General features: G+C 45.8%; 1 protein-coding gene across 1 annotated transcript in view; it reads left to right on the plus strand.

Moving 5' to 3' along the window:
* TOP2A (DNA topoisomerase II alpha) overlaps positions 1–22648 on the plus strand; it is a 37520-nt gene that overhangs the window by 12288 nt on the left and 2584 nt on the right. The window contains exons 20-34 of the mRNA XM_040436338.1: positions 643–791; positions 1529–1760; positions 1851–1985; positions 2085–2285; positions 2395–2590; positions 5728–5819; positions 6833–6976; positions 7394–7477; positions 7615–7812; positions 8100–8238; positions 8311–8463; positions 11013–11184; positions 12051–12130; positions 13971–14138; positions 17381–17574. Coding sequence (XP_040292272.1) covers positions 643–791; positions 1529–1760; positions 1851–1985; positions 2085–2285; positions 2395–2590; positions 5728–5819; positions 6833–6976; positions 7394–7477; positions 7615–7812; positions 8100–8238; positions 8311–8463; positions 11013–11184; positions 12051–12130; positions 13971–14138; positions 17381–17574 — 2337 coding nt within the window. The remainder of the gene's footprint in view (positions 1–642; positions 792–1528; positions 1761–1850; positions 1986–2084; positions 2286–2394; positions 2591–5727; positions 5820–6832; positions 6977–7393; positions 7478–7614; positions 7813–8099; positions 8239–8310; positions 8464–11012; positions 11185–12050; positions 12131–13970; positions 14139–17380; positions 17575–22648) is intronic.

Here is a 22648-nt window from a genome sequence, read left to right on the forward strand (position 1 = left end):
CCCTTGAAACATTAATATGCGATCAAGAGTGCATTTTACATTAAAGATTTTGTGCAGTGGATAGATATTGATGACCTATTCTCAGGGTTTGGCCATCAATAACCGCTTGTGCGTCGTCCCATTTTCTTTTTAAAAGGGTTTTCTACGATTTTTATACTGATGACCTATACTCTAGATAGGTCATCAATATTCGGTGGTGGTGTGACACCTGGGACCTTAACCTATTGTTTTGTGAAGATACCAGTGAGCACTGTGGCCTTCCCGCAACTTGCCAAGCACAGTGCAGTTTTAATTGTATAGTGGCTGTGCTTGATATCGCACTCAGCCACATGCAGTTCAATGGGACCGAGCTGCTCCTAGGCTATGTGACACATGAACGTGTCATCACTTGGCCTAGGAAAAGCAGAGAGAAGGCCTCGGTGATCACAGGAGCTCTGGTGCCTTCTCAAACAGCTGACCGGTGGAGGTCCCGGGTGTCGCAAACCCCTTTTAAGTATCAAAATGCAGACAGTTCATTGTGATTGAAAAGATACCATCAGAAGTTACTTGCACGATTAAAAATGTCTTTTGTAGAATTTTTTTTTCTGGGGCACTGAAATATAAGGATCTTACATTTTAATTTGTGTCTCTTTTCCTTTGTAGGCATCTCTAATGATGACAATTATTAACTTGGCCCAGAACTTCATGGGCAGCAACAATATCAACCTCCTGCAGCCTATTGGTCAGTTTGGTACTAGATTGCATGGTGGTAAAGATGCTGCCAGCCCTCGATACATCTTTACAATGCTTAGGTAATAAGACTGAAATGAATAATAGAAACTTTAAAGGGTCATTCCCCTCTGATATCTGAATACCCATCTGATGCAGCTGCCGGGGGTGGCCAACATTGTGGAAATGGCCGAGTAAGGCTACTTTCACACCTGCGTTCAGGTGTCCGCTCGTGAGCTCCGTTTGAAGGAGCTCACGAGCGGTCCCGAACGCAGCCGTCCAGCCCTGATGCATTCTCAATGGAGGCGGATCCACTGAGAATGCATCCGCCTGCCAGCGCTCAGCCTCCGCTCCGCTCAGTGAGCGGACACCTGAACGCTGCTTGCAGCGTTCGGGTGTCCGCCTGGCCGTGCGGAGGCGAGCGGATCCGTCCAGACTTATAATGGAAGTCAATGGGGACGGATCCGTTTGAAGATGACACAGTATGGCTCAATTTTCAAACGGATCCGTCCCCCATTGACTTTCAATGTAAAGTCTGAACGGATCCGTTTGCATTATCATGGTTATGCAAACGGATCCGTTCTGAACGGATGCAAGCGTTTGCATTATAGGAGCGGATCCGTCTGTGCAGACACCAGACGGATCCGCTCCTAACGCAAGTGTGAAAGTAGCCTAATCTGTGCTCTGCTGCTTACACTGGCTGCCGCATCAAATGGATATTGATATCTGCCACAAATGTGCTGGTAATAACCCTTTTACTTGGTCTGTTTAATTTCATGTCTATGAAGGTTAGTAATATGGATACGTTTTTCCATTGCAGCACACTTGCCCGTCTCCTTTTTCCTGCTATGGATGACAGTGTCCTGAAGTTCATATATGATGATAACCAGAAAGTTGAACCTGAGTGGTATATTCCTATTATACCCATGGTACTGGTGAACGGTGCAGAAGGAATTGGCACCGGTTGGTCTTGTAAAATCCCCAATTATGATGTCCGTGAGATAGTAAACAATATCCGTAAAATGTTGGATGGTGAGGAGCCTCAGCATATGGTGAGTATTGTTTTATTACACATAAGGAGTGTGAACGGTCATCTTTAAAGTGCAGTTCGCCTGAATCGGCTTGTAACATTTCTTACACAGCTCCCAAGCTACAAGAATTTTAAAGGCATTATCCAGGAGCTTGGTCCAAACCAGCACATAATCAGCGGTGAAATTTCAGTGCTGGATTCAACCACAATTGAAATCTCTGAGCTCCCAGTCAGGACATGGACACAGGTACCTACAATTCAAATGCATCTGTCTAATAGACATTATCTTTTTTTTATTTATATTTTTTTATTTTATTCAACTCTTTTTTTTTTTACACTTCACCAGAATTACAAGGAACAGGTGTTGGAACCCATGTTGAATGGGACCGATAAGACTCCTGCACTGATTATTGACTACAAAGAGTATCATACGGACACCACAGTGAAGTTTGTCATTAAGATGACAGAGGAGAAGTTGGCTGAGGCTGAAGCTGCTGGTTTACACAAAGTCTTTAAGCTTCAAACCCCGCTAACCTGTAACTCTATGGTGAGTTTTCTTTGAACACCTTTTAGTTTAGTTTTTTTTACAGTTGGCCTGTTTTGTTTGTCTTGCTTTTAGATGATTGCTTTGTACTTACCATGGTTTCCTTTTCCAGGTACTTTTTGATCACACCGGATGCCTGAAGAAATATGAATCTGTTCTGGATATTTTGCGAGAGTTCTATGAATTGCGACTCCGCTATTATGGTCTAAGGAAAGAATGGTTGCTGGGAATGCTAACCGCTGAGGCCTCCAGGCTGAGCAATCAAGCTCGTTTTATCCTGGAAAAGATTGAGGGCAAAGTAGTTATTGGTAAGATTAAAGAAACCTTAATGAAAAAGGGTGTTACCTAAGCGCTGGACATTTCCCCTTAGGCCACAAACACATATTTAGCATACATACTAATACATTTTAGGCAATGACCTAATGTCTTATTGTCCATTTGCTTGCAGTCCACAGTGATGGCTTTTGTGCGTTGTAGTTTAACGGGTAGTGCAAAGCTTGGCTGATCACTATCCCATAGAACATAAATGGAGCATCGGCCTGTTCTAGGCTAGCGTGGGACTAGAATGATGGGCTTGGTTTAGATACAAGCTCTTGTTGTGATCTAGCCTGAATTACAGCAGGTTGAAGTGAAAGCTGCTTATACTGTACTTGCAGCTGGCACTTTAGGGAGTGTGGAGCATTGTGAAGGGAGAGAAAGACGCTTCCTCCTTTAAGGGTTTAGAGATTAACCCTTCATGTTATCTGTCATCAGAGTGCATACTTGCTCTGTTACACAAGGATTTTATTTTTATTTTTTCTGCACTTAATCTGTAATGAACCATAATACGTTTATCAATCAACAAAAACGGTAATTTTTTATTACCAATGCCGGAATAAAAACCAGTACAAACTTCAAATTGTTCTGGGGGAAAAAAGCGGACACAGTTGCACCTTTAGGGGAAATAATGTTAGATTATTGTACAAGTAGTGCATGTATCATGTATACTAAAATGGTTCAGCTTAGGCCTCTTTCACACTTGCGTTGTTGGGATCCGGCGTGCACTTCCGTTGCCGAAGGTGCCCGCCGGATCCGGAAAAACGCAAGTGTACTGAAAGCATTTGAAGACGGAACCGTCTTCCAAATGCTTTCAGTGTTACTATGGCACCCAGGACACTATTAAAGTCCTGGCTGCCATAGTAGGAGCGTGGGAGCAGTATACTTACAGTCCGTGCGGCTCCCGGGGCGCTCCAGAATGACGTCAGAGCGCCCCATGCGCATGGATGACGTGATCCATGCGATCGCATGATCCATGCGCTTGGGGCGCCCTGACGTCACTCTGGAGCGCCCGGGGAGCTGCACGGACGGTAAGTATACTGCTCCCCACTACACTTTACCATGGCTGCCAGGACTTTAGCGTCCCAGCAGCCATGGTAACCATTCAGAAAAAGCTAAATGTCGGCTCCGGCAATGCGCCGAAACGACGTTTAGCTTAAGGCCGGATCCGGATCAATGCCTTCCAATGGGCATTAATTCCGGATCCGGCCTTGCGGCAAGTGTTTCGGATTTTTTGCCGGAGCAAAAAGCGCAGCATGCTGCGGTATTTTCTCCGGCCAAAAAACGTTCCGTTCCGGAACTGAAGACATCCTGATGCATCCTGAACGGATTTCTCTCCATTCAGAATGCATTAGGATAATCCTGATCAGGATTCTTCCGGCATAGAGCCCCGACGACGGAACTCTATGCCGGAAGACAAGAAAGCAGGTGTGAAAGAGCCCTAAAACCTACAACTTGTCCTGCAAAATTCGAGGTCTCCATACAGAAGAAATAGTTGACTGCTGGGACACAGAGGAGGAAAAAATATTACTGCTTTTTAAAGGGTCACCAACTTTTCCAAAAACTTTTGACATGTCAGAGATATCAAAAGTTTCGATCACTGGGAATCTGAGCTCGGAGACCTCCACAATGTCTAGAACAAAGGGCAAGAAGCGCTCACCTTGCACTCTTGTCACTGCAGAGAATAGAATCAAGACACGTCCATAGATTTCTATGGAGTCAGTGCAGCGAGGAAAGAGCACACTATACTCATTCTTCTCTCCCCTTCTACATATTGGTGGAGGTCTCAGCACTCAGACCCCCAATAATCTAAACTTTTTTGATCTGCTGGACATTAAGTTTGAGAGAAAAAAAGTTATTGAACCTTTATAGGGAACCTGGCAGCGACTTTTATGATGTTAAATCCTCCAATTTTTGTTTGATGGACATCTTCCTAGCATGTATGTAGTCACGTGGACAGGATGTGAATCAAACTGAGATGTATAGGTTCACAGCAGTGGCCCCTCCATAGCTCTGAAATGCCTAGATGATCCCTTTTACATAGCGGTTTGATTTCATTGTGAGTGGGCCTAGAGCACTATGTCATTAGTTTAACCCTTTCCTTATGTGGCTTTTTTTTTTTTTTTTTGCTTCCTCAACTCGAGTTCTCAGGATCCACCTGCTGGTCATGGATTTAATTAGTATTGAGCAGGTGATACAATGATTATATCGGGACTTACCACAGGTATTCATTCGGTAGGATATTGTCAAATCATGACCAGCAGGTGGGCCCTGAGGACTGGAGTTGAGGAGCATTATGTATAGAAATCACTTTATTGCAGTTCAGTGCTGCCACCTGGTGGCCTGAACTGGGATTTAGTAATAATGAGCCTGAAAACCTAGTACAGGCGCCAGCTCATTATTTGAACAGGGTGCTTTCCCTGATCTCTGCTGGGGGGGAGAGCACGCCTTAACTGGAAGCGTGCACTTCTGTTTAACACTCTCGGATGCCGTGGTTAAATGTCTGATCAGCATTATGGCTATGCTAACAATCTCACCCCTGTAAAGGTGCAGCAGATTATCTGTTGAACAAGCGAAACACTCGTTCATCGTGTGAAATAATTTGTGCCCGCACTAACTATTGTATTTGGGCATGAGAGAGTGCTGTCTAAACTGCAATCTGTTGCCCCGAAATAATGCAGCTGCCTGAGGTTCTCATACTGTGGAGGTGATTGCTGCATGTAAATCGGCGACAGAGCAGCTGACTATTGGGAAGAACACTTCCTTCCTGACAATCTGCTGCTCATCTGCATGTGTAAATGTGCCTTAATTGAGATGTGGATTCAAGATCTACAATATGACAGTTTCAGGGTTTTTTTTGTTTTCTGTTTTAGTATGGATATTGTGGGGTAAGTGGAAATGTCAGTCTTATGCAAAGTTCACACGTCAGTTATTGTGACCCAAAACCAGTAGTGAACCCTCCTCAGAGATAAGTTATAATGGAAAGATCTGCACCTGTTCTGTGTATTTTGACTCTCACCTGGTTTTGGCTCACAACTGATCGAAAACTGAAGTGTGAACTCAACCGTAGACAAAACTGCTGGTGTGGAGTGGCTGTGCAGTATATTTATTTGGATGCATTTCTACCTAGAAAACAAGCCCAAGAAAGAACTTATTCAGATGTTGGTGCAGAGAGGATATGACTCTGATCCAGTTAAAACGTGGAAACAAACTCAAGAAAAGGTACAATTGCCCTCTCCTCATCTAAGTGAAACATTTTTGTATATAGCAATTTAAGGTTTTACGACTGATAGTTTGGTTGTAGTTAGACTGCTGCACAGATTGTAACTGTTGGGCATTCCTTTAACAAGAGCGTGTCATTAGAACATGACCTGTTAAAAGCAAGTATTGCTGATCTTATTTAGAAATTTTGGGCACCAGCCCCTAAGTAGTAGTATGACAAGACTTCTTCTTTGGAGATTCTTTACAGCAGCAACTTGATGGGAGAGTTTTCTGGACATGCTCTGTGAGCTGTGCAGTGGTGGTAGTTGTACAAGGAAGGGAGTGGGTAAACTGACCTGAATGGTGGATTCTGAATCCTTCCCGGGATGGTAGAGGGCTGCTGAAAAATGAACTTGACAGAACAGAAAGTCCTGTTATAGTGGCAAGTGTAAAAAGTGCAGGATTTTAGGATATCTTAATTAGTTGATAACATGGAAAATTAAATATTACCAAAATTAAATTTATTTTTTATTTTTAAAAATGAAACTTTGAAAATGTGAACAATAAGTCCTTCCCTGATAACACAATCTCATGCGAGGCTCAGCACCAGTGATGGCCTGTTCGCCAGCGAACACATGCGATCTGCCATCTGAACTGACAAGTCCGGCGAGGCACAGGTAAGTCCTTACCTGTGCGCCAGCCAGTCTGAAATGAAATGCGGTCTCCGGGAGCAGGCAGTTCCGAGAATAGCCTCTGGGGGCCGTTCTCGGAACGGCCTGCTCCTGGAGACCGCATTTCATTTCAGACCGGCTCGCGCACAGGTAAGGACTTGCCTATGCCTCGCCGGACTTGTCAGTTAAGATGGCAGAACTGGCCATCTCTACTCAGCACCACTTGTTATAGTAAGGTGATTATTTTTTGACTGGTTATATACATATATGCTGCTTTTTGTTTTTATTCAGCTGATTTCTGAGGCTTCTATATCGGTTATGGAAAAACCTCCTAATTTCATACTTTGTGTTTTTTCTCTGTAGGAAGAAGCTGGAGAGTTGATTGAAGAGGAAGAAGAATCAGAAGCTACAACCACTGGGCCAGATTACAACTATCTCCTCAATATGCCTATGTGGTATTTGACCAAAGAAAAGAAAGATGAGCTGTGCAAGCAGAGAGATAATAAGGTTAACATCCTGTGCCTGAAATATTTATTTTCAGATTCTTTATTGGGAAAACAGGCTTTCATGGTTACATTGGGGAGAAGCAGGGAAAGCTAACACCAGGCAAATAAACACAGGGCAGGAGCATGGTTTCCACCAAATAAAATAACCCTGGCGTCAGCAGCTTTCAGCACTCCAGATGCTGGAAAACTACAACTCCCAGCATATTCCCATAGCAGCCGGGTAGGTGTGCATGCGGGGGGTTGTAAGTTTACAACAGCTAGAATACCGGAGGTTGCTGTCCCCTGAAATAACCGATACTTTACAACAGTATTAGAAATGGCATATGAGAGGTGGGTGGAGGGGAGTAGTACAGATCAATTGGCTGGTTTTAATGTACTTTATTAAGTTCAGTATTAAAGCTTTGTGTCTCTGTATCAGACTGCAGAGCTGAAGGACCTCCAGAGGAAGTCGCCATCTGATCTCTGGAAAGGAGACCTTGCTGCCTTTGCAGAAGAACTGGATGTAAGTCATGTCATTGTTTTCTGTTGCCTATGCTGCTGCTTTTCTTTTAGCTGTCACTGTGTGAAATTGTTTGCCAGTACCTTTAAGTTATGCAAAGTAATAGTTTAGTAACTGTAGACATGTTCTTGAAATGACAGCGTGTGGAAGAAAAGGATCGTGCTGATGAACAGTGTTCCCTCAAAGGCAAGGTGGTGAAAGGTAAAAGTGGAAGACCACAGGTGAAAAAGCTGCAGTTAGAGGAGATCATGCCATCACCGCATGGAAGGCGCATCATTCCCAGGGTCACAACAGCTATGAAAGCAGAAGCTACTAGGAAAGTCCTAAAGAGGGTGAAGGTTAGTTTGGCACAATGGAGCTCAAACTTTGAGATATTGCACTCAGAAATAACAGTAAAATGACTTTATTTGGGTGTTATTTGTTTGCCTCTTTATTTTGCCCTATTCTTTATTCTTGTTTTCTATTCTCGGAAATGCCATATCTACATTTGGAGTTTGTGTGAGATGTTTTGTTGTATTATTCAATTTTGATTATTAAACAATGGAAAATCTAAAGGCAGTGTTGGCCTAACAGCTTATTTGTTCAGCCTTTGGAGATCCCAATGTGTGTTTTTTATCCTTAATAGAATGAAGCTATTGTTAAGAAGATGGACTTTGGAGATGATGACGATGAACAGCAGGAGAGTCCTAATAACAGCCCACTGACCAGTCCTGAAAGCATGTCTCTCACTGAGAGACTGAGCAAAAAAGTGAAAGCTGAGCCAGGTTCGTACTTTTCTACAGTCGTTTGGTTTATCAGTTGTCCAATGGTTTATTAACTGAAAACAATTTTTATAGGCACTAAAGCAAAACCAACCAAAGGCAAGAAGCAGGCGACCCTCCCATTTAAACCTATGAAAAAAGAGTCTGAAAGCCAATTTAAGGATTCAGAAAGTGATTCTGAACCAGAGGTGTTGGCTCCACGTCTGGCTCAGCCAAGGCGAGCTGCCGGTAAGATATACATAGTACATTAATGTTTTTCCGGGTGTCACTTTGCAGAGTAACTGCAGTCAGTGAGTATCTCTTGTAGAAATGCAATGAAAGGTCCATCTTGCATCCTCTTAAAGGAATTCCTCTGCACTGGTGTCTTGGAGAAGCTTGCCCATACATAGAGCAACAAATCTCAACAATGAGATCCAATCAAATGACCACTTTATTTTCCAAGACTTAAAAAAATTCCAGCATGAATCAAAGCATGACTAACAACTATACATCTTAGATCTTTTCTTAACCCCTTAAGGACCTCCACTGTACATGTACGGCAGAGGTCCGGTCCCCAAACCATGGCACACGTTCAGCAGGCGGCTTAGCTGCAGGGTTCCTGCTATTTTAAATAGCAGAGACCCACAACACATCTTACCCTTCAGGTGCCGTGGTCAAATGTGACCACGGCATCTGATCAGCCCAAATGCCGCACGCGTCTGGTAACGGCGTTCCCGGCTGAGATGGGGGGACCTGTTACATTGCGCTAATTGACCGAAGGCTTCAGTCAATTGCATGAACATACCAATACAAGCCACTAGGTGGCAGCCTTGTATTGGTATAGTGCAAATTAAGTCTTCAATGATGGCTATTTAGCCATCACTGAATACTTTGGCCAATTGAATGCCAGTTATTGTCACCCAAGGTGACTTACAGTAAAAATATACTTTACAAATATATGAAAAAAAACTAAGTTCAAATCGCCCCCCTTTCCTTAAAATAAAAATACTTAACCAATAAAAAAACTAAACATCATGGGCATCGCCGCGTGCGAAAATGGCCATACTATTAAAATATAACAATATTAATGGCATACGGAAAAGGGCGTAGCTAAGAGGGAAAAAATAGAGCCAATTTGCCATTTTTTTGTCACTTCAACTACCCAATAATAATTTTTATAAAAAGTGTCGCACACTTCAAATTGGTTTCCATGAAAAGAACAGATAGTCTCGCAAAAAATGAGCACTCGCACTGCCCCGTACACAACTACAAAAAAGTTATAGGGGTCAGGGTCAGAATATGGTTATAAAAAGTTTTGTTTTCCTCAAAGGTTTAAAAAAAAAAAAAAAAAAAAAGTCCAGTATTAAAATGCTAAAAATGTATACAAGTGTGATATCATTGCAACCGTACTGACCTGGAGAATGTAGAGAACAGGTAAATTTTACAGCATAGTGTAAAAAAGAATAACACTTTCAGAATTTATTAATTTTTTCAGTTCTACACCATTTGGAATCTCCCTCCCTCCTACTATTACATGGTATGCAACCATAAATGGTGCCATTAGAAAGTACAACCTCATATGGCTATGTGAATGGAAAAATAAAAAAAATTCGAACTATGGGAAGGCAGGTGAAAAACAAACGCAAAAAAAGGAAAATCCCAGGGTCCTGAAAGGGTTATTCGGGGCTTGTGTCTAGGTTACTCTGAAATATCCTAATATGCGTTATTTGCACTATTTACTTGCCACACCTAGGGCTTTGTGCATAATTCCTGTAGAGAGAGTGTTGAAGGGGAGACTAAAGTCCTACATGCACAACTTGGGTTTCCGCTCAGAAGATGATTTTGGAGCGGAGACAAAACGGACCCCATTAATAGTCTATGGGGCCCGTGGGCTCTGCTCGGCTCAGTTATGTGCCGAATCCATCCTTTCCGTTCTGCTCCTAAACGGGGCAGGAGAACGGAAAGACTGAAGGGTAATGTGAACAAAGCCTTAGTTGTTGGGGCCTTGTGAAGCTCAGGCCTACCATAGCAAACTTTAAACCCTGCAGGGCTTTAATAGGCAGGCAGCAAAAGTCTTAGACTGCAGTAGTATATATACTATTGTACATATAAAAATAACATAATTACTATCACCACTTTAAAAAAAAATGTTCTAAAATATTTATTGTGTGCGGTGAGGTTAATGTCATAATGAAAAATGTAAAAGTGCAGATTTTTTTTCTTTCTCACCTTGCCTTTCCCCAAAAATGTCATCAGTGTCGTATACACTCCAAATGGTACTGACAAAGGCAACAGAGGAAAACATTAGTGTCAGAATGCAAATCAAATGTTAGGGGTTTTTTTAACTTTAAAAAAAATTAATTTGCTATTGTCGGAGTGGTACTAACCTGCAGGATATTGTCATGTCATTTTTACCGCACAGTGAATGCTTTGTAGGATTTTATTTTTCCTGTTTCCACAGTTTTTCGCTTTTAAATTTTTTTTTTTTTAATATAAGCTTTAGTGTATTTAAAGGCATAATTTAATCTTACAACTTGTCCTGCAAACAATAAGCCATCATAAGGATTTATGACTGGAAAAATAAAGTTATGCCTCTTGGAAGATGGAGAGAAACAAACATGAGGGTCTTGGGGTATTTTTCTGAATTACTCGATGATGGTTGGGATTTAGCTGCTAAGGGCAACACTGGCTTTTCTGTGTAAGGCCCATAGTGCACTACAGACATCCCCACAGGTATAGTGTATACACAAGTTGCTTTATAACTAGCTTGGCTGACTATTATTTTTGTTTCTTTGTAGCAAATGTGAAATATGTTGTGGATTCAGATGAAGAAAAAAGCATGATTAAGCCTCACGATGACAGTGAGATCGACAGTGATGCCATGTTTGACCCCTGCACACTTTCAGATGATGAGTCCTTTGAAATTCCCAAACCAACCAAAAAGTCCAAACCAACCAAAGCTGTTGGCAGGTACGTACCAAATGCATACATGGTTTTTAAAGGGAATCTGTCCCCAGTTTTTAGCTGCCAATTCCTAACAGCTCAGCACATACTGAGGAGTCCCTGTATTCATGAGCCCTCTGCTTTTTGACAGGGCATCTAGTTTATAGGGCCCTTAGTGAGCACAGCATAAAACCGTTCACATTCCCTTTAAGCATAAATACATTAAAGACCTGAAATTCCTTATAGAGTACTATATGGTCGCCAAGTTTCACTTGCCTTAAGAGGACCTTTGACCGCTTCTGACATGTCTATATTAGTTATTTTTATTTTACATGAAATTACAATTATGGACCTGTTATTGTCATGACTACAATGTGCCATTCCTCTATTATTCCTGCTATGAAGGGGTACAACTGGCTGCTTCCAGTGTTGGACGGAGCTGAGACACATCCCAGTAGAACAGAGTTTTATCATTGTTAACTTTTTAGCAATAATAGAGGAATGGCATGACATAGCCATAAGGATAAAAGCTCCAGAGTTGTGAAGTTACTAACCTTGACCTGTCAGAAAAGACAGGTCCTCTCAAATGAGTCTTTTTTTTTTTTTTTTTTTGAGATCCCAGTTGTCCTTTTTAAGGAAAGCAGCAGTCTACCAAAAACCATAGCTTTTCTGAATATTTCTTATGCAGGCTACAATCAAGTAGAGGACAAATGAGTTTCCAGAAAGGCACTGTTTAGAGTGATAAGTGAGATAATATAGCACGCCATAAAGTAATGTTTTTGTGATCTTGAAACAAGTTTTGTATGATCAGTATGACACTAGTATTTTTATACAGTAATTTTGTACATGCTTATGTGTAGTATTTACCAGCAGGATTTTTTTTTTTCCCCCAGTAAGAAGATTAAGAAAGATCCCACTCCAGACAAAATTAAAGAAGCTGTTGTGGAAAAATCACCTGAACCACCTAAACCAGGTATGTAAGAAGCAATCATGCATGCTAGCTATTCACATGAATGGATGACATTATGTCTAGGGATGAGCAACTCGACTTCGGATGAAACGTCCAAAGTCAATTCGCATAAAACTTTGTGTATGGAGCAGGAGCTCCGTACAGTATTAGAATGTATTGCCTCCGATGACCCAAAGTTATTGCGATACTTCGCAAAGCAATAACTTCAGTGCATCGAAGCCAATACATTCTAAGACTATACGAAGCTCCTGCTCTGTACAGTATTGGAACAAAGTTTTTTTTTTTTTTTTTTGTGTATCGACTTCGGATATTTCATCCAAAGTCGATTCGCTCATCCCTAATTATGTCAAACCTCATCACTTGACTAGGAGGTGCACAGTGCCACAACATGCACAATTAGCTGTTCTGCAGTACCCCTAGCACCTAATTACACTTCTCCGTCTATTGTGTTGTGAATGGAGCGGATTACTGCCGTGCTGCTCCTATTGAAGTGAATGGGAGTAGTGCTGCAGTGACCAGCTCTGTCCCACTACACATTGGGCGAGCTGTGTATTTCTTCTGCTGATGGTTTATTGGTGGCCTCTCTAAGGCCTCTTTCAGATGGGCGTTGCGGGAAAATGTGCGGGTGCGTTGCGGGAACATGCACGAATTTTTCACGTGAGTGCAAAACATTGTAATGCGTTTTGCACTCACGTGAGAAAAATCGCGCATGTTTGGTACCCGAACTTCACAGAAGTTTGGCCTTGGGATCGGTGTTCTGTAGATTGTATTATTTTCCCTTATAACATGGTTATAAGGGAAAATAATAGCATTCTGAATACAGAATGCATAGTAAAATAGCGCTGGAGGGGTTAAAAAATAAATAAATAATAATTTAACTCCCCTTAATCCACTTGATCGCGGAGCCGGCATCTCTTCTGACTTTTCTTTGCTGTGCAGCAACAGGACCTGTGGTGACGTCACTCTGGTCATCACATGATCCATCACCATGGTAAAAGATCATGTGATGACCGGAGTGACGTCACCACAGGTCCTGTTCCTGCACACAGCAAAGAAAGAAGACAGAAGCGATGCCGGCTGCGCGATCAAATGGATTAAGGTGAGTTAAATTATTTTTTAAAACTGTTTTAACCCCTCCAGCACTATTTTACTATGCATTCTGTATTCAGAATGCTATTTTCCCTTAGAACCATGTTATAAGGGAAAATAATAATGATTGGGTCTCCATCCCGCTCGTCTCCTAGCAACCGTGCGTGAAAATCGCACCGCATCCGCACTTGCTTGCGGATGTTTACGATTTTCACTCAACCCTATTCATTTCTATGGGGCCTGCGTTACGTGAAAAACGCACAAAATAGAGCATGCTGCGATTTTCACGCAACGCACAAGTGATGCGTGAAAATCACCGCTCATGGGAACAGCCCCATAGAAATGAATGGGTCGGGATTCAGTGCGGGTGCAATGCGTTCAACTCGCGCATCGCATCCGCGTGGAATACTCGCCCGTGTACGCCGAGGGTCCTAAAGGGTTAAAATAATATCACCTGTGTGTATAGATAAACAGGATCCACCATTTACAATAGGTGATTGTTACAGCTACTCCCTCCTGTCCTCTGCACAGGTCAGAGCATGCGTAGAAGATTTTTCCATGCAAGTCAATGAGGTCCCCTCCTGTCCAGTTTGTCTATTTTTATTTAACTTTTTTATGCTGTTGTAAATACTTTTATGAGCTCAGGCAAGATGGCTGCCCCCATAATCATGTTAAAAAAAAAAAAGTGCTACTATCTAATTTTAACTGGAAATTTAAAATTTTTGGTGACACATTTCCTTAATGTTCATTTTAGTGGCGTCAGTTGTAGATGACAGTGATGATGAGGTTCCAGTCAAACCCACAGCATCGATGACAACAAGCGCAGCTCCTGCAGCCACTAAGAAGAAACTGCATTCTGCACCAGAGAAAGATGCTCCTAAAAAACGTGTCAAGAAGGCAGGAACTACTGTCACAAAGAAAGGTACGAATGATTCATCCATAATATGTACCGTTTTTTTCGCCCTATAAGACACACTCCTGGAACCCTTCCCCCCCCAAAAAAGTGGGGAAAAAATAGCAGTGCGTCTTATGGGGCGAATGCTGCATTTTGCCGAATTTTCAATGATTTACCGCGCGGCGGGTGTATCAGCTGAGAGGGAGGAGGGGCTGGCGGCCGGCATCTTTTATAATGACAGCGGGGCCCATGCAGTGACTGTATTCTGCTACACGCGCCCCGCTCACTATATAATCGTATTTGTAATTGTAGGCATTGTTAATGTATAAAAATTCTGGGTAATTGGCGCCTGTATTACGGTATTTACAAGCGCTCGGTAGCAGGGAGGAGGCAGGACGGGCGCTGGCAGCGTGAGTCACTACATAGCATACGTAGCATAAGATGCTATATATGTGTCATCTACCGATTCTTCTCCCCTTCCCCATAAGTGTCATCCACTGATCCCCATAACAGTGCCATCCAGAGACCCAAATAAGAGCCATCCAGAGATCCCCCATAACAGTGTCACTCACAGATGACCCCCCCCCATAACAGTGTCGCCCACAGATCCCCCCCCCCATAAGTGTCACCCACAGATCCCCCCCCCCATAAGTGTCACCCACAGATCCCCCCCCCCCCCCCCCCCCCCTCCCCATAAGTGTCACCCACAGATCCCCCCCATAACAGTGTCACCCACAGATTAGATTCTGTGAGACCCAGACTTTTAAACATTTTCATAACCATTAATGTAATTTAAGTTTAAAAACTAGTGTTGGGCAAAGCGAGCTTTGGATGCTTCATCTGGTCACTTAGGCAGATCTCCTCCGTACAGTATTATTCCGAAGGGTGATTTCACACGAATATGAATATATATATATATATATATATATATATATATATATATATATATATATATAATAATTTTTTATTTTTTTTTGCAATCCGCAAAAAATACGGATGACATCCGTGTTGCATCTGTTTTTCTTGTGGATCCATTGTAAAAAATGCCTATTGTCCGCAAAGTGGATAAGAATAGCACATGTATATTTTTTTTTTTGCGGTCCAAAAATATGGTCATATGAATGGGGTCCAATTCATGTTTAATAGCAGGTGCTTTTTACCTGCTTGCCAAAGCTGCAGTCCAGAAAAGGCTGCTGATGTAGAGTCATGTGACCAGTCCCATCCATCAGTTGCCTCCATTCACTTATAGTGTAGTTAGCGCGTGCGCAGTGTCCACAGTGAGTGGAGGCTGCTGATTAACAGGACTAGTCCCATGAATCTCCCTCTGAGTATTTTAGGACTGCAGCATCAGCAAGGAGGATCTATGAAAGTGGCATATTTAACAGTCAGACATCAGTAAGATCTAGTGGCCAGTCCCTTTAACCCTTTCGCTACCAGCTACTCTCGCGTGCAGCGGGCGTCATGGCCGGCAAGTCTCTGCTGTTTCAAACATGCCGATTGCTGTAATTAAATGCTTTAGATACCGTGATCAAGTGAGATCACTGCACCTAAATGCACAAAAACCCGGAAGCGTGATACTGAAGCCCCGTGCGGCCAATCTGGACTTCAGTACATGCGCTTAGTCTGTATGAAGAAATTCAGAGCATTAATGCTGCAATTCTTATTTTGGCCACCTGATGGCAGGCCAACATAAGCAAAATGCAAAAGAAATGAGCAAAATGCAAAGGAATTTTTTTAAATCCCTTTTAAAGTCAAAATTAAAAAAAAACTCATAAGGTCATTTATGAGCCTTAAAATGATAAAAATAAAGTTACAAAATATAGAAAAAATATAAGGTTAAATCACCCCACTTTCCATATAATAAAAAAAACCTAGATGACAATATTAATATAATAAAATCTAATACGGCAAATGGCATAACTGAAATAAGGGTCAAAATGGCCAGTTTGCCATTTTTTTTCCATTGTTTCTCTTACCCCAAAAAAAGAAACACAATGTGATGCAAAAGTCATGCACACTCCAAAATGGTATAAATAAAAACTATGAATTGTCCCTCAAAAAATGAGCCCCTAAACAGCTCAGTAGACATATGTATAAGAAAGTTATGGGGATCAGAATATGGTGATGTAAAAAAATATAAAATTTTCAAAGATTTAATACATTTTTACACTATTTACACACAAAAAAAACCCTATACATATGGGGTATCGTTGTAATCGTACTGACCCAGAGAATGAAGGGTATGGGTCATTTTTGCCGTAAACAAAACGCTGTGAGAACAAAACCTGTAAAACGGTGGAGGGATTGTTTTGTTTTCCAATTCCACCCCATTTGGATTTTTTTTTTCCCCGCTTCCCACTACATTTTATGCCATAATTAATGGTAGCATTAGAAAGTACAACTTGTCCTGAAAAAAAGCCCTCATACAGCTATGTGACTAGAAATATAAAAAAGTTATGACTCACCAAAAATAGGGAAGAAAAATAAACGCAAAAACGAAAAGAGGCCAAAGGGGTTTGTGTCACTGCGCTTCGAAAAATCTTTTGATATTGTCATAGCGACCAGTTCTGATTTTTGGGAGTCTGAGTGCTAAATTGCTAGAACAAGGAGAGAAGCGATCACATAACACTCCTCGTCTCTGCAGGAAGACAGGCGCGTGGGGGGAAATTTATCGTGAGGATAGTATCTGAAGTGAGTTTTGCTTGAGTGTGTTGGCGTACTTTGTGCCACATTTATCAAATGTCGCATGTTTGATAAATTTCTCCTCCTTAAAGGGTTATTCCCATCTTGGACACTTCTGCGACTCGCACCTATACTTAGAATGGAGCTCACAAATGGCACATGCACAGCCACCCTCCATCCATTTCTATGGTAGTGCCAAAAATAGCAGAGCACTGGCTCAGCTATTTCCGTAAGCCCCATAGAAGTGAATGGGACTTCTGAAAATAACCGAGCACGCCCACTTTCTCACCCATGTTTCAAAACTGGAGGCAGTGGTGTAAAAATGAATCCTCATTTTGTGACTTTTTAAATCTAAAATTCTGCAGTGAAATAATAAATCAAGGCCCTAGACTTTGTATTGAGTCCATCTTGATTTGCCTCCTGCAGGAGGGCGCACTGATTTAGTTTTGGTCTCTGCACGCACTGATCAGATCTGCCAGCTTTATTCCAAGGATAGTTAGCAGGGGGTTTCCCAGGTAAATGGTAACATTGCAGTGTGATGCAGATTGCTGGTATCTCTTGTAATAGACGTTTTTGTCTCTGTCCAGACAAACAGCCATCCATTTTGGAAGCACTGTCTAAACCAAAGGCACCCAAATCTACTGCTGCAGCCAAGCTGTTAGATTCTGATGATGATGAAATGCCACCGCCCAAAAAGACTGCAAAGCCACGCAAGAGGAAGAACTCCGATTCTGAATCCGATTCAGATTTTGGCATGAAAAAGAAAACTAAACCATCAAAGGTAAGAACTAGTTCACCAGCACCCCAAATTGAATGATTTCCCCTGGTAGATTCTTGTCTTTAAAGTGGTGTGCAAGAATGGGGGCAAACATGGCTAGACCTGTAAAGGGAAGCTTGTCATGTGACCATTTGTTGTGATGTAAGGGTAGTCCGCCACGGCAAGTGATTGGCTACAGGAGGCGTCAAACTGGGTCAGCTGGGGAGTCCAGCGGAGCATCGCACACCTAGACAGCCGTTTTAAAGGGTTTCTGTCACCAGAATTAAAAACCCTATTAAACTAGCTGACATTGGCGATGTACTAATGTCTGCTGTACCTAACTAGTCTATTCCTACTTTCTCGCCCATATTCCTTGGGGGACACAGGAAACCATGGGTATAGCTCTGCTCCCTAGGAGGCGTGACACTAAGTGAAAGCTGTAAGCCCCTCCTCCATCAGCTATACCCTTCAGCCTGGAGAAGAGACTGCCAGTTTTTGCTTAGTGTCCAAGGAGGCAAGACACCCCCTGCTTATGCAGGGTTGTTTTCCTATGATTTTTTATTTTTGCCTTATTTGTTGTTTTTAATTCGGTTTTTTTCTACCTACAGGGACAACAGAGGCGCATTAGACCCCTCTGTTTCTCCCGGGGTTGAGTTGCGCCAGTGCCGGTAATTCCGCACTGCCGCCTCCCCCACAGAAGACAAGGTGGACCAGGGCAGCCTCGCTCCCCTGCGTCCCGCCAGCTCAGGGTCGCCCGCACGCCAAGTCCCTCCCCCGGCTTCCTGCCACTGCGGTGCCAGGAGCTGAAGGGGCGACCCCGCTGGATGGATTGAGGGCGAAGACAGCGTATGGTGAGACAGGCTGCTCCAGCCTCCCCTTCCTCCCTCCCACCGCTGCTACAGGCCTCCTGGGCTCCCATGGCCACTGTTACTACATGGCCACTGCTACATCGTGCGCCCACCCCTCCCCCCCCCCCCCCCCCCCGGGCATATATCGGGACCGTTACCGGGCAGGGGAGTTTATCTGGGCAAGTCCTTGGCAGGGACGCTGCCTTCAGGGGACGGCTGCAGGAAAAAAAGCAAGCCGTCTGCCACATCCAGGCGCGGAGGGGGCCGCTTTCTTGGCGTGAACGGCGCCATTTCAGGCCGGCACTTCATCATCCTTGGGGGTTAAAATCATTTTGCCGCGCGCGCGCGGCTCTGCTTCAGAGCGGCAGAGAGGGGGCGGAGCTTCCTACATGCGCTCCGCTACTTCCGGGTTCATCGCACAGTGCTGCGTGGAATCCTCTCTGCAGTGCGATCCGAAGCCGGTGCTGCTGCCTCTCCTCCACAGCCTCCTCAGTCTGTTCCCCTTACCGCTGCTGCTTGCATCATCCGGGTCTGGTAGGACTTTTAACCCCCTCCGTGCCACAGTACTGTCGCTTGGGTGTTATCCCCGTTCCTTTCCTTGGGGTCTCCCACTTTAAGTGCAACATCTTTGTTCCACCATGTCAGACCCTTCTACAGCCGCCAAGCCTTGGTACCATGCCTGTACTGCTTGTAGGGAACCCTTTCCCCGGGGGCAGTCTGATCCGCACTGTACTGCATGCCGAGCTCCACCGCAGCCTCAGTCGCCCGCTGTGTCGCTCCCTGCTGCCTCTGACCCGCCTGACTGGGCTAGATCCCTGTCCCAGGCCGTGGAAAGCCTCACTCATGTCGTGGGCCGCCTAATAGACAGGCCACCTACCCCGCAGGACGCCTCTCTGATTGTCGCGCCCTCCGGGTCCACTGCTTCTGCCGCTGCAGCGGGTTCACTCTCTTTTAGTGACCCCTCCCGAGCTAGGCACTCTCAGAAGCGTATTAGAGTAGAGCGAGCCTCCTCCTCGGATGCCTCCCTCTCCCCGCCACGCGTGCGCACCCAGACGAGCCTCTCCTCTCCAAAGGATTCGCTCTCTGAAGGTGAATTGGCGGTTTCAGATTTGGAAATGGACTCGGCCCTGCCGTCCAAGCTAGCCTCAGCGATGGGTCAACTCATCTCTGATATTCGTGACACCTTTAAGGTGCAGGATGATCCCCCTAGCTCGGACGCAGCTAGCGTCTCATTTATCAGACCCAGGCAGGTCTCAAAAGTCTTTCCAATCCACTCTGATTTCTCCTCTGTGGTGTCTAAGGCTTGGGCTCGCCCGGACGCCCGTTTTGTCAACCCCAAGAAGCTGGACATTTGTTATCCTTTTCCAGCCGATGTCGTGGCCACATGGTCTTCCCCACCCAAGGTGGACCCCCCTGTGGCCCGGCTGTCAAAGAACACGGCCATCCCTGTTCCCGACGGGTCCTCTCTTCAGTCAGCGGAGGACCGTCGCATGGAGACCCTTTCTAAGGGCATTTTTGCTGCCTCCGGTTCTGCTCTCAGACCGGTTTTTGCCTCTGCTTGGGCAGGGAAAGCAATCTCTGCCTGGGGTGCGCAGCTGGAACAGGAGTTGGACTCGGACGTCCCCATCCAGGACCTGCGTTCCTTGGCCCAGCTTATTGTTCGGGCCGGGAATTTTGTTTGTGAGGCCTCCCTTGATGCGGGAGCCCTTATTGCACGCTCCTCCGCCCTGGCAGTTTCCGTCAGGAGGGAGCTCTGGCTGAAGGTTTGGAAAGCGGACGCTGCCTCCAAACGTTCCTTGGCGGGGCTACCGTTTGCGGGTTCCCGCCTTTTCGGGGTCCGCCTAGACGAACTTATTTCGGAGGCCACGGGTGGTAAAAGCACCCATCTTCCTCAACCCCAAGCCAGGGGCGCCCCCCGCGGATGCCCTGGTGCGTCTCGTTTTCGGGCCTCCCGCAGGGCCTCTGGGGCTCCCACCACAGCTGCCGCTTCGGCTCCTCCCCAGGACAAGCATAGGAAGCCGTTTTTTCGGGCGCAGCCCTCCTGGCGCAAGCCGCAGGCTGCCCGCACACCCGCAGCAAAGCAATCCTCTGCCTGAAGGCGCGCCCCCACCCACCCGGGTGGGGGGCCGGCTCCTCCTTTTCAGGGACGTCTGGTTGGCTCACGTCTCCGACGCCTGGGCCCTCGAAATTGTGTGCTCCGGATACAAAATCGAATTTGCATCCTTCCCTCCAGATCGGTTCTTTCGCTCCCGCCCGCCACGGGACCCGAAACGCGCGGTTGCGTTCTCCGCGGCCGTTCAAGCCTTACTGGACAGGGGGGTGATTACCCCCGTTCCTCTAGAGGAAAGGTTCCAAGGGTTCTACTCGAACCTCTTTGTAGTTCCCAAGAAGGGAGGTTCCGTGCGGCCCATTTTGGACCTCAAAAAGCTCAACCGTTTTCTCCTCCTTCGACGGTTTCGGATGGAGTCCCTCCGTTCCGCGGTGGCTTCCCTGGAGCAGGGAGATTTCATGTCTTCCATCGATATACAGGATGCCTACCTCCATGTTCCGGTAGCCCGGTGTCACCATCGCTTCCTCCGATTCGCCGTGGGGGACCTCCACTTCCAGTTTGTCGCCCTTCCCTTTGGGCTGGCAACAGCCCCCCGGGTGTTCACCAAGGTCCTGGCCCCGGTTTTGGCCTTACTCCGTTCCAGGGGTGTTTTTCTGCTACCGTACTTGGACGATATCCTCATCAAGGCTCCGTCCCTTTCTCAAGCGGTTGCCAGCGTGGATCTCACTCTAGAGACTCTGACGAGGTTCGGTTGGGTCATCAACTTCCCCAAGTCCTCCCTTCCCCCCTCCAGACAACTGGTCTTCCTGGGAATGCTTTTAGACACGGGAGCGGCGGAAGTACGTCTTCCCTCGGAAAAACGTCTGATCCTCCGTGGGGCGGTTCGGGGTCTCCTTCTCCACCGTCGACCGTCCTTCCGCTTCTGCATGCGGGTCTTGGGGCAGATGGTTGCCTGCTTCGAGGCGATCCCGTTTGCGCAGTTTCACTCCCGCCCTCTCCAACGGGCGATCCTCTCCTCCTGGGACAAATCGCCGCAGTCTCTGGATCATCCCTTCCATCTATCGCCTCCGGTGAGGTCATCTCTCCGCTGGTGGTTACAGTCCCCTCTTCTGGGCAGGTCTTTTCTGCCACTCAACTGGTTGGTGGTTACAACCGATGCCAGTCTCTTGGGCTGGGGAGGCGTGTTTCCTCCCCGATCCGTCCAGGGCATTTGGTCTCCATTGGAGTCCAAACTCTCGATCAATGTCCTGGAGCTGAGAGCGGCCCTTTTGTCTCTACGACACTGGACTCATCTGTTGAAGGGTCATCCAGTTCGTGTACAATCGGACAACGCCACGGCTGTGGCGTACATAAACCACCAGGGGGGCACTCGCAGCGCTGCTGCAATGAGGGAGGTCTCCAGCATTCTCCGTTGGGCGGAAGCCCACGTCCCGGCCCTATCGGCAATTTTTATTCCAGGGGTGGACAATTGGGCGGCGGACTTCCTCAGTCGCACCACTGTCGACCCCGGCGAGTGGTCTCTTCACCCGGAGGTATTCGAGGCCATTTGCCTTCGTTGGGGCATACCGGACGTGGACCTCATGGCCTCCAAGTTCAATCACAAGGTCCCCGCCTATCTGTCCAGGGCCAGGGATCCGGAAGCTTGCGGAGCCGACGCCCTCGTTCTTCCTTGGCGAGGCTTCGCGCGTCCATACATATTCCCTCCCATCCCACTCCTGCCCAAGGTCCTTCGGAAGATCGCGGCGGAAGGCGTCTCGGTGATTCTGGTCGCTCCGGACTGGCCCCGCCGGTCTTGGTATGCCGACCTCATGCTGCTCTTGGCAGACGCGCCCTGGCCGCTGCCCGCCAGGGAAGATCTTCTCTCTCAGGGACCGATCTTCCACCCGCGTTTAAGGTCCCTACGTTTGACGGCGTGGTTGTTGAGACCACCGTCCTGACACGTAGGGGTTTTTCTGCGGACGTCGTCCGCACCATGATCCGTGCCCGCAAGCCGTCCTCTTCTAGGATCTATTATAGGACCTGGAGGACCTATTTGGGGTTCTGTGCCGATCTGGGGATTCCTCCGCTCCGCTTTTCTCTCCCCACCGTTTTGTCCTTCCTGCAGAGCGGACTTGCCCAAGGTCTGGGTCTTAGTTCTTTGAAGGGTCAGGTGTCTGCGCTGTCCATTTTGTTTCAGCGCCCACTGGCCCCCCTTGGTCCT

Source organism: Bufo bufo, chromosome 6, assembly GCF_905171765.1.
Source record: "Bufo bufo chromosome 6, aBufBuf1.1, whole genome shotgun sequence".
In the NCBI taxonomy this organism is placed as follows: Eukaryota; Metazoa; Chordata; class Amphibia; order Anura; family Bufonidae; genus Bufo; species Bufo bufo.